This window comes from Hyperoodon ampullatus (assembly GCF_949752795.1).
Source record: "Hyperoodon ampullatus genome assembly, chromosome: 12".
In the NCBI taxonomy this organism is placed as follows: Eukaryota; Metazoa; Chordata; class Mammalia; order Artiodactyla; family Ziphiidae; genus Hyperoodon; species Hyperoodon ampullatus.
The window spans coordinates 59,404,964-59,423,260 of NC_136925.1; the positions used below are offsets into that span (position 1 = coordinate 59,404,964).

At 39.8% G+C, this 18,297-nt stretch overlaps 1 protein-coding gene across 1 annotated transcript; it reads right to left on the reverse strand.

The window, feature by feature from the left end:
* Positions 1-1,268: 1,268 nt before the first annotated feature.
* LOC307061559 (vascular non-inflammatory molecule 3-like) lies at positions 1,269-13,395 on the reverse strand (the record flags this gene model as incomplete). The annotated part of the gene is given in 12 exon segments (XM_079716740.1): positions 1,269-1,390; positions 2,075-2,255; positions 2,942-3,214; positions 3,218-3,315; positions 4,098-4,110; positions 4,112-4,162; positions 4,164-4,391; positions 6,513-6,705; positions 10,608-10,693; positions 10,697-10,738; positions 10,852-11,066; positions 13,386-13,395. Coding segments are annotated over 12 exon segments (1,512 nt in total).
* Between the last annotated feature and the right edge of the window lie 4,902 nt (positions 13,396-18,297).

The window sequence follows — 18,297 nt, forward strand, 5'->3', positions numbered from 1 at the left end:
CACTGGGTTGTTTAGTCCCAGTGACTAAGAGCTGAGAACACCCCAGTACTAGAGAAGGGCGAAGGTCAGCTTTTATAAGATGGGTGGAGTGAGGGGTGGTGAGGAAGCTAGAGCCACCAGGTACTAATGTAAGCTCCAGACAACTGTCTAGAAGGGAGAGAGAAGCCTAGAAAGAACCAACATGAGGCCATTGTGGGGAAGAAGGTCACATCCTGCACAAGTGGAGGAGTCTAGGGCATAGGTAGCATCCTATCATCGAGTGTTGTAGCCCCTGGAGAGAGATTCCAGGTAAAATGGAAACAGAGAGACAAAGGGCATTTTCTGCTGCCCAGAATGTCTCTAGCTTCCTGGAACTGGATTGAATTAAACCGAGTAGAAATGAACACCTGGGAAAAGATTAGGAAAGCAGTTGTCATATCTTTTAAGGGAAGGGAAAGGTGTCCCCAAACTCAGAGTCATCCTCAACCTCTCCCACACATCCTAGAGAGCCCTCCTGCTCTCATGTGTGTCTCTTCCCAGAGTTAATAAATGACAAACCAGGGAAAGGACTCAGGGCGCCAGGGTCAAGGGACCAAAGGTAACTGGGAGAAAGTTAACAAGGTAGCCTTTTCTGAGGAAGCTCCTGTCTGGCACAGGCTGCAACAAATCCATGAGTATGAGGGGCTTTAACCAGGATTGGGTAAATTTTAGGAAAGAATAATTTCAGAAGGAAACAGCATGTGGTCTGAAGGAGATCATTATTCATTTATCTCTTTTTAAATTTCCCTTCACACGTATCTAATTTCCATACAAATATTCCATAGAGGTAGAATAAAGAGATAATGGAACAATTTTAATTTGTTATAAAAGTCATTCATAATTACTTTAAAAGATACCCTTGTTTTTTAACTTCCTGTATCCTAAAGACTAGGACCAAATACTCTCCGCATTTTAAACACTTACCCTGTGCATTTACAAATGAGAGACACAATATTTGCATACTTTAGAGAAGTTACCACAAAAGAACTCTTCTAGGCTCCCCTCCCATAAATACATGTTGCACTATACATAGACATACTGACACATACTTAAGTGCACCCACACAGAAGATGCATGCAGCTCTCGGAAATGAATATGTAAAATGTGTACACACATCCATTGCTTTTTAAATCTTCTTAAGTTTGTTGTTTCAGCAAAGTGATGACATCTCTTCTAAACAGACACTAAAGACTCTCTCTTTTCCCTCTCTCTTTGCCAGGCTAATCCTGAAAGGATGGCGGTGAAGGGGATCATGGTAGTTGCCCAGTTCCCTGCCCTAAGTGTGGAAGGTCCCTCTCAAACACTCTTCCATACAGGGACAGAACCAAGAAAGGCAAAGGGCCTCCGCCTCGGCTCTGCAGACATCCATCTCCTGAAACCCGATCAAAGAAAGCAAAGGATTAACTTCAATGTAGAGTTGGTTCCAGCCCAGAAGCCTTCTCTGACAACATCACTCTAAAAGCAACATGAAATAGTCAAAAGCGCACAAAATTTGGAGCCAGTAGGCCCCTGTTTCAGCTCTACATGTCTAATAGTATCAGAGGGACTTTGGATGAACGTGTAGCAAATAAATCTATTGCCCTGAGGATAAGTAAGATAACGTATAAAAACGAGTTGTTTTTTTTAATTCATGAAACACTATACAAAGTATCAATTATTACTATCATTATTATAACCACACAGAATAATGCACCCATGAAATAAGTTATAGATGCATTATTAAATGTATTCAACTTGGACCTTCTTCACTATGCAAAAAAAGAAAACATTAGTTGCTGGCTATCATTGACAATCAATATTTTTATTTTAATTCTTCCATAATCTCCTTGTTCCTTTGGATCTCAAAATCACATTTATGTAGAAAAATAAACCCCAAATTCTCCACCACAGCCTAAGGACAGTCTAGAACCACAACTTGTCTTCCATATCATAGTTTCTTTGTATAAGTTGCTTGAATAAGGTGAACGACAATGTTGCCATGTTGTCTCATTATTTCAACGATTTTCATTATGCCAGTCTACTGCATCTGTTCAAAGGAATTTATCCTCCTGAAAATCTCCTACCTCATAATGTCTTTCAGGGGCAAGCTGACCCTCACTAAGAATGATCTGTGGGAAAACATAACTCGTTCCAAATGTGCCACTGAGGGAGAATTCTTCAAACTTGGTAAAAGCTGACCCCACAGGCTCTCCACAAGTTCTGAGGTCAGTGGTTTGACACTTCAGTAATGTGCATACCTGTGTAGGAAAAGAAAAGTGATTGGAAATCTTGGAAATATTTTCTCAACTAAAAATCCAATTTCAAAGAATAGAAGAATATTTGTCAGGTTGCCTCTTAAGTGTTTTTTTTTTTTCAAGTGCAGCTCATAATCTATTAGTAAATCCTAAAATTAATTTAGTGAGTCAAGATTAGCCCTTTTTTCAATGAAGCAAAATGGAGTAGACTAGAATTTTCAAAATTAGAGTATGTTGGTTATAATTATAGCTATTTCTAATTCTGATTTGAATTATTTTATAAAATGTTTGTTTCAATTAAGTACCTCTTTTAACTCAGTCATACATCTTGACTGCGCTTGTTTATGATGTGAAATGGACTTCTTGCTCTGGACTCTAGTTGAAGACAGCTTGCAAAACACAGCTCTAAAGTAACCTGACAGAAAAAGAGAGTATATGGGGGTTGTAGCTTTTTAAACTTGAACCCAGTCTGCTGAGAACTAATCAATCTGCTTCATGTTTTTACCTTGCAGCTTTAATTCTGTTCTCACTAAGACTGAACAAATAATGTGCTCTAGGGAGAAAAGTTCAGAGACAAATGTAACACCATTCCAATTAACTGAATCCAGCACAATTCTTAAAGAAATGCAATGATGACCTAGAAGACAAATCAGTAAAAGAGCCATTCTGACATATTCGAGTGTTTCTACCTGTAAGTAATACTGTCCTTCTACCATGTGCAGTCTGTCAAAGGCACCTAGTGCATACGCCTCATTGGTTCGTTTCTCGGACATCTTGTAAGTTAAGTGACAACACAGGTCTTTCTGACAAACTGTGTAATTTCCTGTGTTTCTCTTAAGCTTGGTGAAGGTGAACGCATCAAAATAAGTCATCCCTGGAAAATTCAACCGTTCACATGAGAATGGCTTGACACCTCTGGCATAAGCACTCCAGTGAACAGCTGCAGAGTAACTGGGTTCTCTTCAAGGCCGGGACTTCAATTCTGAGAGCATCAGCTGGTCACTCTCTGTTTCCATGTCATAGTAATACACCTTGACAACATCCGGTGAGTAGATTCTACTGCCTACGGGTGACATAAAGAAACACAAATATTGGTTTCAAATTTTGCATGGTGACAACCTAATAGAATCACTTCCATAAGAACTGAAATATAAAGTTATGAAAGCATAAGCATTTTCAAGATAAGGAGGGAGAGAGCTTTACATTGACCTAAATTCCAATTTGACTCTGAGTCCTTCGTATGGGACTGCTTACACTGAAACTATATGACTTAAATAGCTTTTTTTTTTTTAACTTAAACTCCCCTTTCTTTAGTCAAGTTAACAGTAAACCAGAAAATTTCTCAAACATGAAGAACAATTTTAGCTCTCCACTAACCTATCTAATTTATTTGTGTTTGAGATTCTTCACCTGGATCAATGAACAACAAAGCAGTCAAGAGGGGAGGCTGCTTTACCTTGAAAGTGGATACTATAAAGGATAAACTCTAAAAACCTGATTAAGTCTAAAGTCATTTTATCACCTCAACAGCAAGATTTATTTCAATATTACTCATGGATGTTAGCTGCAGCGTTCTTTAGCTCTGGCTTTGCTTTTTTTAATGTAACTTGAATTCTCCCTAACTCCAATTTCCCCTCACGTGAAATTGAGAATATAATGTTTGCCTCCTTCTTTACTCCCAGGAATAATGTTCCTTAAATAATGTTGGTATAGAAGCCCATGCTCTTATTAATTTTGTGACATTGAAGTTAACAGAAGAATCTTTAAAGAAAAGTGTGGATTGAAAATGAATGAAGGCTTCCCAAGACTGTGGCTGCCTGTTGGGGCAGAACCAGAGTGAGGTACCTGTCATGTGCATTGCTCGTGTTGTGGGTATTGGCAGCAAGCAGGTTGACTCCCAGGGCTCGGGCTCATTCCAAGTGGAAGGGGGACCGCCGAGAGGAGGGGCAGTGTGTTGTACCAGGCCGTGGGGTAGAGAATGCTGTCAACCTGAAACTCTTCCACCACCATCACAGCTGGGTCATGAGAAAAAATGTCAAAGCAAGTGAAAATGCCAAACTTCCCAAAGGGAGAGTCAAAAGTCACAAGTTCTGAATCCTTGGGGAAATCAAATTGAATTTCAGGTGCAAAAAGATTGTACTGTTAAGCGAAATGCAAAGAAGGGGAATATTAGTAAGAAAACTGTCAAATAGAAGTGATCAATATCTTCAAAATATTTTCTCGCGTGCATGTTGGTGTGCATATTTAAAACTGTTACACATAAATTAGTGTATATTATACCCACTATACCACTGTCTGTGAGTTTTCTCACTGTGACATTCATCAGAACACTTCATTTTCCCACAACTTATGAATCAACCAATGAGTTCATATCTACAAATGATATTTATTTATTTTTAATTAATTTATTTATTTATGGCTGCATTGGGTCTTTGTTGCTGTGCACAGGCTTTCTCTAGTTGTGGCGAGTGGGGGCTACTCTCTGTTGCAGTGCGCGGGCTTCTCATTGAGGTGGCTTCTCTTGGTGCAGAGCACGGGCTCTAGGCGTGAGGGCTTCAGTAGTTGTGGCACGTGGGCTCAGTAGTTGTGGCTTGTGGGCTCAGTAGTTGTGGCTCGCGGGCTCTAGAGCACAGTCTCAGGAGTTGTGGCGCATGGGCTTAGCTGCTCCGCAGCATGTGGAATCTTCCCGGACCAGGGATTGAACACATGTCCCCTACATTGGCAGGTGGATTCTTAACCACTGTGGCACCAGGGAAGCCCCTACAAATGATATTTAAAAGGTGAATATTTGTCTTAAAATCACTTGAAATTTTGAACCTCACAAATTTCTGATGGTTTTCCACTCTATTCTTTAAATACCAACAGCACTGTCTGTGTGAAGTCTAACACGGTAATAAAATAAACTTTGTCATGTCTCCCCATGGTACTGCTAGGTTTATATAAGTGAGGTGACGTAGATTGGAACTTAATTTAGACAATGTAATAGCTAAACCTTGTTAATTAGTAAGCCATTAGAATTTTTTTTCCAGCCTGATTATTGCTCCCAAACTCTAACTACCCTGGGCTCAGGAGAACAGCTTTATGTTCTGCTCACATTACTATTTGGCCTGATGTGAGCATATGTGCTCAGGCAACACCCCACCCCCACCCGAACAGTGAGCATCCCAAGCTCCTCGGCCCACGGCTCAGGGGGTAGCCCATCCTTCATCCCCAGGTGATCGACTTGAGGGCGGCATGTGGCTGATTTGGAGTCAAGGAAGGCTAAGGTTTTTGCAGGGTTTCTAGGAAAGAGAAATGCAGTCTTCCTCTGGATTTTGTTGCTGTTAGGATATGTGCTTTGTGATGAGCAGCCGTGTGGCTTCTGAAAGGACAGTCATCCTGGGAAAAAGTTATAACAAAGGAATAAGAGAGCTAGAGGGACGGCTGACATCTTCTGGGCCTCTTAGGGACAGACTGCATCGGAAACTAGACCTACCCTTTCTATGATTTATATTTTCTCAGGTACCTAAGCAAGGAAATTCTGTGTTGTTGTTTTCTTTTTAAGTCAATTTCAGTTGGGGGGTTTTGCTATCATTGTAATCAAAAAAGTCCTAATGAAATGAATGACTATAGCTTAATACCAAATATTAACAAATTGGTCAAAAAACTAACTCTAGTACTAAATCTTGTGATGAAACTGAGCATTTCTCCTTTCTCAGTCAATATTAAAATCCTCGTGCAGCTATTAGCATATCTGCTTTAATAGTCTGGTAGATTTGGGCTTCCCTGGTGGTGCAGTGGTTGAGAATCTGCCTGCTAATGCAGGGGACATGGGTTCGAGCCCTGGTCTGAGAAGATTCTCACATGCTGCGGAGCAACTAGGCCTGTGCGCCACAGCTACCGAGCCTGCGCGTCTGGAGCCCGTGCTCCGCAACAAGAGAGGCCGTGATAGTGAAGAGGCCCGCGCACCATGATGAAGAGTGGCCCCTGCTCACCACAACTGGAGAAAGCCCTCGCACAGAAACGAAGACCCAACACAGCCAAAAATAAAATATATAAAAATAAATAAATAAATAGTCTGGTAGATTCTATTTTATGACTAATTCAAATTCAGAACGCTTATACGAAATGAAAGTAAGTTAAATCCCTTTTTCAACTAAATGTAATAATTCAGAAACGCATTCACAACAGTTCCCTCACCAGCATTCACAGACAAGTATACTTAGATATCACAAACAAAAGAAGTAAATTGAGCTTAGCTAAGGCACAAGTAATTCTCACCTTGTGGTAGCGGGCCACCAGCCTACCCTCAGAATCAAATACCACATCAGTGTTGTATTGGTAACGACCATGAGGGGGACACTGAGGGGCACTGGCATTGCATGGCTTCTTGTCCCCAATATTTGCCACAATGTAGATAGAGTTGTCCTTGGCCAGACAGCTGAGCCTTTCTTGCACTGGGCTGCGGCCAAACCTAATTCAATAGATACTGCCTTAAACTCACTGTGTGTTAGTGATTTTGGAACTTCCAAAGTGATACTTTATTTGCCCGTTACCTATAACACACAACAGCTCTAGGTTAAGAATCAACAGTAAAGATTTAAAAACTCACATGTAATACAATCTTCTTCTTTATGAAAACTAACCTATTTTTTAATTGACAGATTCAAGATGGCAGTGCAAGACTGAAGCATAGAGCAAATTGAGGGGGAAGAGGAGGAAGAAGAGAAGCAACACATTTTCTTCTGATGTTCTCCTAGGAACACAAATGAAGGGCTTGAAATTTAACACTTTTCTAATGGGGAGGACCTTTTCCATAATCCAAGCCACAGTCCTACTAGGAGGCAGTATAGAGTTGGGCCCAGGCAGATCATCTTCTACAGAGAACAAATGCAGCATTAGGTACCAGAAATATTTTTGAAAAGGAAAGGAAAGAAAAGGAAAAAAGAATTTCACTATGCAGTCTCAGTGTCCCCATTTGTCAATGCAACACAATAGCTTCCCTTCTATCTTAGAGGGCCCTTGAGTGAAACCCTGGGATAAATACAGACTATGAAATTGCTTTTCAGAGTAATGCCCAAACCACACACCTTGGGGATATTTACCCTAGAAATAAGAAGGGATTGAGGTGAGGAAATAAGTGGGATTATAGCTGGCTTCAAATAATTGAAAGACTCTAATTTGAAGAAGATGAGTCACATATCTTAATATACGATAGGAGCAGTATGAACCCCAAAGGAAGTTATAGATAGATGATTTCAGTGGAAAATAAGATTAAAATTCCTAGAAACCAGAACACGCTAAGAAGTGGATTCACTAGTCACTGGAAATTTGAAGTATAAGATGGTGCTTCCAGGCACTCAAAAGTCCATTCCGTTAGCGTGGCTCAGTGGAAATGGCTGTGTTTGAATTCCAACCAGGCTAATTACCAATTGTGAAACCTTAAGCTCCCTTCTTTTCTTTTTTTTTTTTTTGCAGTACGCAGGCCTCTCACTGTTGTGGCCTCCCCCATTGCAGAGCACATGCTCCGGACGCGCAGGCTCAGTGGCCATGGCTCATGGGCCCAGCCGCTCTGCAGCATGTGGGATCTTCCCAGACCGGGGCATGAACCCGTGTCCCCTGCATCGGCAGGCAGACTCTCAACCACTGTGCCACCAGGTTAGCCCTCTCTTCTTTTCTTCATATTTAAAATGGGAATAGGGACTTCCCTGGTGGTGCAGTGTTGAGAGTCCGCCTGCCGATGCAGGGCACAGGGGTTCGAGCCCTGATCCAGGAAGATCCCACATGCTGCAGAACAACTAAGCCCATGTGCCACAACTACTGAGCCTGCACTCTAGAGCCTGCATGCCACAAATACTGAGCCTGCGTGCTACAACTACTGAAGCCCATGCACCTAGAGCCCATGCTCCACAACAAGAGAAGTCACTGCAGTGAGAAGCCCATGCACTGCAACAAAGAGTAGCCCCCACTTGCTGCAACTAGAGGAAGCCCATGCACAGCAACAAAGACCCAACACATCCAAAAATAAATAAATAAAAAGAAAGAAACAAACAAAAAATAATAAAATAAAGTGGGAACAGTTATACCTGCTACATAAATTGAATGAGATAATGTGCATAGTGTACCAGGTACAGATTCTGGAACCAAGCAGGTGCTCAATAAATAAATAATGGCCATTATGGATTTTGTAGCTAGAAGAAGACAGCCCAGAACACTGATGGCCTGATTGCTTGTAGAGACCATTCAGCCTCTCCATGGTTTCCCAGTCCCTTTGCAATTGATGTTGAACTAGTCTTTGAATAGAAGGAAGAGATTGTGACCATTTCTTTTATTTTGCCTTCAGGAAAAACAGGGTAATATTGTCAACATTCATATTCATTAAGGCCTTAATAAAACTATTATATATTTTATTTTGGTTTTCTTTCTCTTTTTTTTTTGGCTAAATAATTAGGGTACTTTAATGGTTCCTATTAGTTCCTCATGGGGAGAGCCCAAGGAAGAATGACATGTGTCAGTATTCTAAATGATAGTACTTAAATACACAAGGATGACTATGTGGACTTTTATTACCCCTTTTAGGGGTAAATGATACTAGGGAAGAAACGGGGGCCCTCTTTACCAATATCAGCATTATATTAAATACTGGATTTTTCTTTTGTACAACACAGAGTTGAAAGCTTGCCATTTGAGTAAGTGTCTGCAAGACTCAGTAGTATTAAAGTTTCATCAGTCACCTACCTTCCCTACTTACAATAATTCATCAGAGACTAATTATCAGGCTTCAGGACACCTTCCCCCTAAGAAAGTCAGTTTTATCAGCCAAGGCAAATAGAGTGTATTTCAGTATAAGCCTCTTGAATTACTGCAAATAATGAGTCCTTCCTGCTCTGGGAAAAACCCCATAATCAAATAGAAACTGAGTCATAATTACGTGATTACTATAAACACAGACTGTGCAAAGTTCAGAGAAAATTTTTCCAAAGGTGAAAATTCCAGGGTGAGACCTGACTCACATAATAGAGCTCTTATATTGCAACATTGGACTTGACTTTCCAACTGATTTCAAGTGGTCAAAATTATATAAGAAGTTTCTTTTTTTGTGTGTGCTAGATAATAGTTCTGAACAGAGGCATGTAAATTTAAAATTAGCAAATTAAATTACTTTTTAATGCATTGATTTTGCCATTTAAAGGGATTACATATGAACTATTTTAAAAAGTAAATACACCTAAAATAATTTATTTTCAAAAGTCTTTCTTATATTTTATGCAGATTTTCTTTAAGAAACTTATGCCTAAACTACAGCTATAAACAATTATTAAATTTCTTGAAGGACAAGAGAGCAAAAGTTCAGATCCAGCTCCTTCTGTTAAAAAAAAGTCATAGTGAGAGCTAACACTGAAGAGGGCACCATAATGTATAGATTCTATGTATTACTTCACTTTGCTCTCATTTTGGGGGTGTTTTATTTTTTGGCCACGCTGCTCGACTTGTGGGATCTTAGTTCCCCAACCAGGGATTGAACCCAGACCCTTAGCAGTGAAAACATGGAGTCCTAACCACTGGACGAGCAAGGAATTCCCTAGACTGCGTGTCTACTCTGTAAAGTGAAGTAGGAGAGGAAATTTTATTATCCCTGGTTTACAGATAAAGAAACCGAGATGTCAGTAGTTTAGGTTGTCTGTCCCACGGCACTCAGTCAGGAGGTGGTAGAATGTGGTCTCAGAAAAAGCACCTCCTTTTTCAAGTCCTATGCAATTTCCACTCACCGTACTGATTACATTGCATGCTAATATCAAAGGCCCTTGGGAACATAAACCCACTCATCTTTTTACCATTCCTGCAAAGGAGGCAGGTGTTCATGGGTGGACCTGCTTACTTACATTTGAGAACATAAGTCCTAGATATCACAACTTTCTCACTTTGTTGAAACCCAATTAAGCACATCTATTATAAAAGCTGTGTGTACACATACTATTCATGAAAGAAAACTACAATAAATAACCAACCAAACATCATCCTCTCAAGTCATTTACCAAACAGGAGACAAGCCAGATGGTACACATTATGAAGAATTAGAGAAGTCTAAATCCAGTGCCACAGACTGTTTGTCAGCAAGAATACTAGCCAAGCTTACTGAACTTGCTGTTACAATATCACGACATTTGTTTAAAATCAAAGGGTAGCTGCTTCCTCTTACTACCCTTTGGTTTTAAACAAATGTTGTGGGAGGGAGATGCAAGAGGGAGGCATAAGGGGATCTGTGTATGCATATAGCTGATTCACTTTGTTATACAGCAGCAACTAACACATCATTGTAAAGCAATTATGCTCCAATAAAGATGTTAAAAAAAAATCAAAGGGTAATGACATTACCTCTGGGGGTCTCTACATGGAATCCAGTTCACTTCAGGATCTGGGGTATCCTCCAGATAGGGATAAATGGTCTCCCTTGTGAAAACTCAGCCATAAATTCCATCTTCTGGGGTCACAATGATATGTGCACCCTGCTCAAAACAAGTAGGAGCAAAACAGTTTCTCCCAAATTCTAAACACTCACATTCTTATCAAGTTCCAAATTTCCTTTCCAATATCCCAGCTAGTGTAGAAAGGGCAATACCTGCCTGGCTGCCAGTTTAACGGCTTTCTCTAAGACATCTATATTCCTGCCCATCAGGAGCAAATCTTCTTCATTTGGCACAGGAGGTTCTGTTCTGTTTGGTAACATAACAGCATGCTTATACACTGCAGCGATAAAAGTGTCAGGTGCACCAACACTCAGGACAAAGAGGGCTAAAACGGCACCACATTTTGGAAAATATGATATAATCACAGCTAAAACTTAGTGCGCTTTGATAAACTCAGATTCTTGTATCTTGTATCACTGGAAAAACTTTTATGTTAAAGACCTTCCTGTCTGCTACCACCTATCTGTACTTTCTCATGAATAGGTTACACAGCACGGGGTTGAGAAAGAACATTGTGAAAGAAGTACATAATCAGATTGACTCAAGTGTGCGATGCTGTTGTTGGCATCGTTCAGAGGTCGACCCAACTCTAAAAGTGAAGTTAATGAGCCAACCAGATTAGTCCACCCCATTCCAAAACACACTGGCTGTTAAACTCTTTTCTTTTAATAAAATATATTTTCCTGGTAGTTCAATATTTCCATTCATAGGGCCAATATGGAATCACTGTAGTAAGAGCTATCATAGCAACAATTTGTGAAAATTTACATATTTAGCTGTAAGAGACAGAACAGAGTGTTAGGCAAGCCCTGGTTTTAACAGAGCTCACAAAATGGCTCACAAAATATACATGCAAATGACTGAACTCAATGTTCATGACCAGTGACCATAAATGTCTGCATTTATAAGAGGCTATCAGCAGAAAACACAGGAAAGACTGCCTAATAATCTGAGATATTAGAACTTTACCTGAACACTGTGCAAAACATAGATAGATGATAACGTGGTCAATGCTGGCAAGTGTCCAACAGGTTAAAACTCCGGACCTCTGGGGAACCCAGCTAATGCTGTGGAGTTTATGTGCAGAAAACATAAACTCCAGGGAGCTAGGCTTTGGGGTCATACAATTTCTTCATCTTTATAGAATATGCTCATTTTTCAAGTGAACCCCTTTTCCCTAAATACTTATACTAGCACATCGCTCAAAATCTAATTTTCAACAGGTTGTTTCCTTATGCCTCATCTGATGTAGGGAAACTGGTAGGTTTGGGATATTTGTGCCTTTTGTTTCTTTGGTTGCTTCAGGAAAACCAGGAAATTGTGGGTGAAGAAATTGCCTCAAAAATGAGGTAGTGGCAGCTGTGTCAAATGCTGCCAGCATGTCAACTAACTTCGTTTTAAGCCCTTTAGTTTTAAGCCCTTAATTTTAAGCCCTTTAATTCTAATAACTTTTTTTCATTATCTGAATATGCCTTTATCCTCCCAGACCCCTTGGTGGGTTTCCATGTGTCCTTATGAAATAATATCCATCAGACACAAATTCTTTTCAGAAAAAAATATTCGTGGACAAGATGAGACCTGTGTAAGACAAATAAATTGCTTTATAATGAGAAGGAACTTATTTTCATAGGTCAAGTTGAAATTCTACCTGTTGCTTCAGTTGACCTGACTTTCTGAATAGAAGCAAAAAGAAACAAAGGAATTTCCCTTTGCTCTCCCTAATATCAGGAAGTATACCAACTTTTTATTATGTTGAAATCAATAGAAACTTGCATTAAATATTTCGTTACCAAGTATCATTAGTAATGTCTTTGCCTCATTTGTACATAAGGAATAAGGATTGTGGATGCAAATTATTTAAATGAGGTTTGAACATAAACATTCAAGTACATAATTTGAATGACAGTTCAAAATTATTGTGGGATTAGGAAGTTTAGAGTCTAAAGTTTTGTATTAAAATAAATATAATTCTGCCTTTAAATATGTAAGGTACAAATTTTAAATGAGAGAAGGGCCCGTAGAATAAAATCTCTAAGTTTGTTGACTCTCCCCAGATCGTTAGTTCCAATATCCATTATAAAACCTGCTTTCTATTTTTATCATCAGGGTCCTGACTCTGTGGCCAAGAGTTACTCTTACAGGCCCTCCATCAGCCCTTCTGATCTCACTCCTCCCAACCTAATCTTCAATCAATACTGCAAACTATTGAGTTCCCTTAACCCTTGCTCTCATTAAGTGAAATGCTTCCCATGTGTATGTCAAATCAAGGCAGACAATCAGAGCCTTCTCCCACTCAGTCCCATTTTATCTTTCCTGTTCTTAGCTAAGACCACCTTTCTTATTATATTTTAATACACTTACTACCACTCTGATCCTGGGTTGGTTCCTCGTTAAATCCTGACCTTCCAACTCAAGTTTCTCACCTCTCACCTCTGTTGCTGTTCACTTCTCTGAACTCTGAATGCACTTATGGTCAGTAGCCACATTATTAATTACTTTTCATTCTGTATTCTACCGTCACCTTGCCCCCATAGCAGATCCTTTTCTACTTCATACCTTTAACTACCCTCTATGAACTGAAAACTACTGTCGCTATCTTTAGCTCAAACTTCTCCCCTGAACTCCAGGATTGTTTATCCAACTAAATAGACTTCCACAAGCTCCTACAAAGCATCAATCCACTTGCCAGCATCCATGCCTATCAAGTCCACCTCCCCTCCTCTCACTATCAATGACTGCTCATGCCCCTCTCTACATCCTTTCCCTATCTTTGTCCACCGGATCCCAAAGACATTGCTTTAGAAATTCTCTCTCTTCCTCCTTATCATCAATTTTTCTTTGTCTTTTGGGTTAATTCCATCAGCATACAAATATCCTGTTGTATTTCTTACCTTAAATAAAAACAAAACAAAACCCTCTCTTGATCTGACAACCCCTTCCAGTTCCTGTCTCATTTCTCTGTTCTATTGTACAAAAGAACTCTTCTACATGGTTGTGTATACTCTCTGTCTTAATTCCTTCCTTCCCATCAGGATTTTGTCCCCATGACTTCACCGCCTTGTCAAGGTCACCACTGATCTCTGCGTTACTAAGTTAGTTGACATGCTGGCAGCATTTGACACAGCTGCCACTACCTCATTTTTGAGGCACTTTCTTCACCCACAATATCCTGGTTTTCCTCATTCTTTCTTCTTGGTTTTTGTACTTATTTACTTCAGAGATTTTTTGTGGGCTTTTTTCTTCCTGCTTCCTTCTCATCATCCCTAACCTCTCAACGATGTTTGCCTTGGAGCCCAATTCTTAGAAATCTTCTGTTCCTATCTACACTTATCCATTTTGTGGCTTTAAATACCATTTATATGTTAGTGATTCAAAGATCTCTATCTCTATCTCAGACTTCTCCTTGAACTCCAGAATTCTGTGTCCTAAAAATTTTGTCTGCTCAGAATCTCCAGTTGGATATATAAAGGCATTTCAAATCAACATAAACAAAACTGAGCTTTTGACCTTCCATTTCCGACACTCCTGAAGTTAGTCTCAGATCTCAGTTAATGGCTTCTGTAAACTACCAGTTGTTGAGGCCAAAGCCCTTGGATTTATCCTTCCTTCTACCTTTGTCTCTCACTCTATACACATTCAATCAGGAGGTCTTTCACTACTGCAACTCTGGTGCAAGCCCACCATCATCTCTGTCCTGGATTATTCCAATACCCTGCTACCTGTTTCTGGTACCACTTCTTATACTTTTGCACAACAGCAGTTAGAGTGATCCTATTAAAATGTAAAACTAATTGTGTCAATCTGCTCAAAAACTTCCAAAGGCCTCCTACTTCACTTTTAAGAGTAAAAAGCCAAGTTCTTGCAATGCCTACAAGATCCAGCCTTCTGTTACTTCTAACATCAACTCCTAGTGATTTCCTCCATGTTCATTTGGCTCCAGTTGTATTGACCTTGGCGTCCTTGATGTTTCTCAATGTGCTATTCTGCCACCACTACCCTGAGGGAACTATTAGAATTGTCTCCTATATGGCTACCCTACATTTAGAATTTTCCCTTCTTATCTATCCTCCAAACTACTAGCAAAGTAATTTTTTATGGAAATTTAGTTGATTTACAAATTGTGTTAATTTCTGCTGTACAGCAAAGTGATTCAGTTATACATATATATACATTCATTTTTGTTTTCTATTCCATTATGGTTTATCACAGGATATTGAACATAGTTCTCTGTGCTATACAGTAGGACCTTGTTGTCTATCCATTCTGTATATAAAGGTGCAAAGTAATTTTTAAAACTATTTAGTTCATCATGATACTTGACTCTAAAATCCCTCAATGGGTCTTTTAGCTTCAGGATAAAGTCCAGACTTCATTTGTGCTTCAACGATCTGGCCCTCACCTATCTTTCTGGCCTCATATTTTTTCATTGTCTCTCCTTACCCTTCTCCTTTTACCCTCCCCCAGCCTCAATATATTGGTCTCTACTTGCAGCATGCCATTCTTCCATGTCTTTGTATGCATGACTGTCTCTACCTAGGATGTTCTGATTGACTTACCCAACTGGTCTCTGACAACTCTCTTGTCTTCCAAGGCAAAATTGACCCATTATAATATTCTGTGATGTTCGTTACATGTATTAAACGAGATACTTGAAAATGCATAAGACAGTGTAAGGCATATTCTACTTGCTCTTTTTTTTTTTTTTTTTTTAGGTACGTGGGCCTCTCACTGTTGTGGCCTCTCCCGTTGTGGAGCACAGGCTCTGGACGTGCAGGCTCAGTGGCCATGGCTCACAGGCCTAGCCACTCCACGGCATGTGGGATCTTCCCAGACTGGGACACGAACCCGTGTCCCCGGCATCGGCAGGCAGACTCCCAACCACTGCGCCACCAGGGAAGCCCTCAATATTTGATTATTATGATAATGAGTGACAATGATGATGGTGATGCTCTGTCTCCCAGACTGAGATCTTAGAAAAGAAACTTTTCATCATTACCATCCTGCACAAGACCTTCCTGACCAGTTGTAGGAATCCAAAATAAGTGGTTGGACTTCTTAAGATGCACAGGGAGATATGTACAAGAATGCTCAGAGAAGCTTTATTTATAATAGGAAATAATATTAATAATAAGTATAATAGGTAAAAAACCCAAAAGTAAAAAACCTAAGCATCCATTGAGCTGGACTAAACCACAGAAACAAACACAGGGACAAAGAATGTTGAAACTGGTGATTCAGAGTCAGCTGACGTTACCTTTTGATTCAGTTTGTCATTGAGAATTCACATAAGTTCCACAAAGTATATATTTGAGATCAACGATATATGTGTCCACAAAGCCTCTTCTCCCAGAGGTGCACCCAAAATTTATGGTTTCAGCAGCCCTCCTGTAGTGAAGAGCATAGCAGCTCAGAGGAAACCAGAGAATGGGCCTGCTGCTTTTTTACTGATGTCTGTGTGAGAGGCCCTGACAACATGCCTGGGACCACCACTGCATCATAGTTGACTGCTTCCACATTTTGTCGTTACTATATTATCAAGCTTACCCAAGATTTCAGTGCAGTGGGTTTGGCCATGCCCACCATATTCGTCAGTAGGAGAGAAGACAAATGAATATTGTCTTATCCATTGTGTCAGATGATGTGCAACCAGGAAAACAGAATCCACACCAGTTATTTTAAGAGAATTTAACATAGGGATTTGGTTAAACAGGTATTTGATGAATGAAGGACAAAAAAGGAACACTGAGGTAACACAGACAGGATAACTGAGGAAAGCAGCTACCACTCCATACGTGAACAAAGGGAAGAGGAGAGTGTAGGAGCTGGAAGCTTTCCAGGGAGCCCTGTGGAGCTGAGGCTCAGAGCCTTAGGGAGAGGGTACTCTCCAACTGCTGCTAATAAGCCAGCACCTCAGAGGAGGGCTTCCACAGCACTGGCACTCATCCCTTGAGGAGACACTTGTTGGTGCCAGTATTTTTGAGAGAGGGTAATGACACTGGTTCTGAAAGTATGGAAAAAACGGAAAACTAGAACCAAGTGCTTCTGGAACAAACTACTGCTGTTAGGTACAGTATTGCTGATGGGACAACACTGACAGGTGAGCAAACAAAGTCTCTCCACTCCTCGTCCAATCTTCTGTTTCCCTCTAGCTTCCTCTATTGGCAGAACCTAACAGGGAGCCAGGTGACAAAGGAGGAATATGTTTGCCTAGTCCCCGCCTCATCATCACAAAGAAGAATACAGAAAGGTGGGTTTGGAGCTGAGAGACAATAGCTGAATAACTGGCACACTAAGGCAACTGTACAACATACACTGTGAAAATGCATGAGGTAGATTGATGCTTGTTTACATAGATAAAGCTCAAAATTTCTTATGTGAAAATAAGAAATATGCACAATGATATGTATAATTTGATGCCACGTATACAAAATTTTAAAAAATGCAAAATAGTACTAAGATATTTATGCACATATTAACAAACTACCAAGAAGTCATGGGAATGATCTAAAATAACCTTAGGATAATGACTTCCTCTAATAAAAGCAAACAGGGAAAGGAGAAGAAAGCAATTGGAAGGAAAAACAAAAGGAGGCCATTCTATTCATAACATCTTATTCCATAAACGGGGCAGAGGGTACATATTCTTCCACTTAATTTCTTGTACTATCACTTTATCATCTTTTCTAGTATATTTGGATTCCTTTCAAATTAGTGAGATGTTTAACTGATGAATAGGTTCCTAGCCATGAGGCATGAGTTAGGACTTAATAGTAAGGCACATATCTGCCCTCCAACTACATACCTCCTACTTCTATTTTCATATAGTCAAGAGCATATTTATACAGATGTCTCCCAGCAGGAGTAAATTATAAGCAATTGCTTTTCTGTCATGTCCAAATGACAAAGCTCTCACAATTCACTGATATGTTCTATGAATCGCTAAGATACTTAAATCTAAATTCATATATGGTCATATTGGAAGCGTGATCTGGTCAGTGAAAGATTTATATCTTGTACAGTAGGATCTACAGAACTATCATGTCCCAAATACAAACAGACACCTATTCTGGGCACCCATTCTCTCTGTTCTTAGTAATTTTTTTTAGTTCATTCAGCAGCTTTGTTTCAGGCACTGTGCCATAAATTAGAAATACATCATGGTGAGTAAGCATGATTTCTGTCCCTGAGAAGTTCATTTCAGTAGTAAATATATCAAATGTGATACTTTTTATAACATGAAGCATTACTAGTACTTACCAATGCCATGAGGGTTGTAAGAATTAATAATGGATGTAAAGTCTTGTAGGAATAATTTATTTTAGGCCTCACATTCTTTGCTTTAAAATCTACCATTTCTTATATTTTTAATTAAGTCTTAGATTTCTTTAGCTCTGGCTTTTCAATTCTAACACATGAAACCTTACCTGTAATCTTGAAGTTGCTATGGTGGACCTCCTAATTACAGATAAGAGAAAGGCAGGCTAAAAGCAGGTGGGTGGGGAATGAAAGTCAAACAAAAAAGAAACCTGAAGGGTACTCTATGTAAGGTCTGATGTCCAAAACATTAAATTCCTGTCCTATCACTGGTAACCACGTGA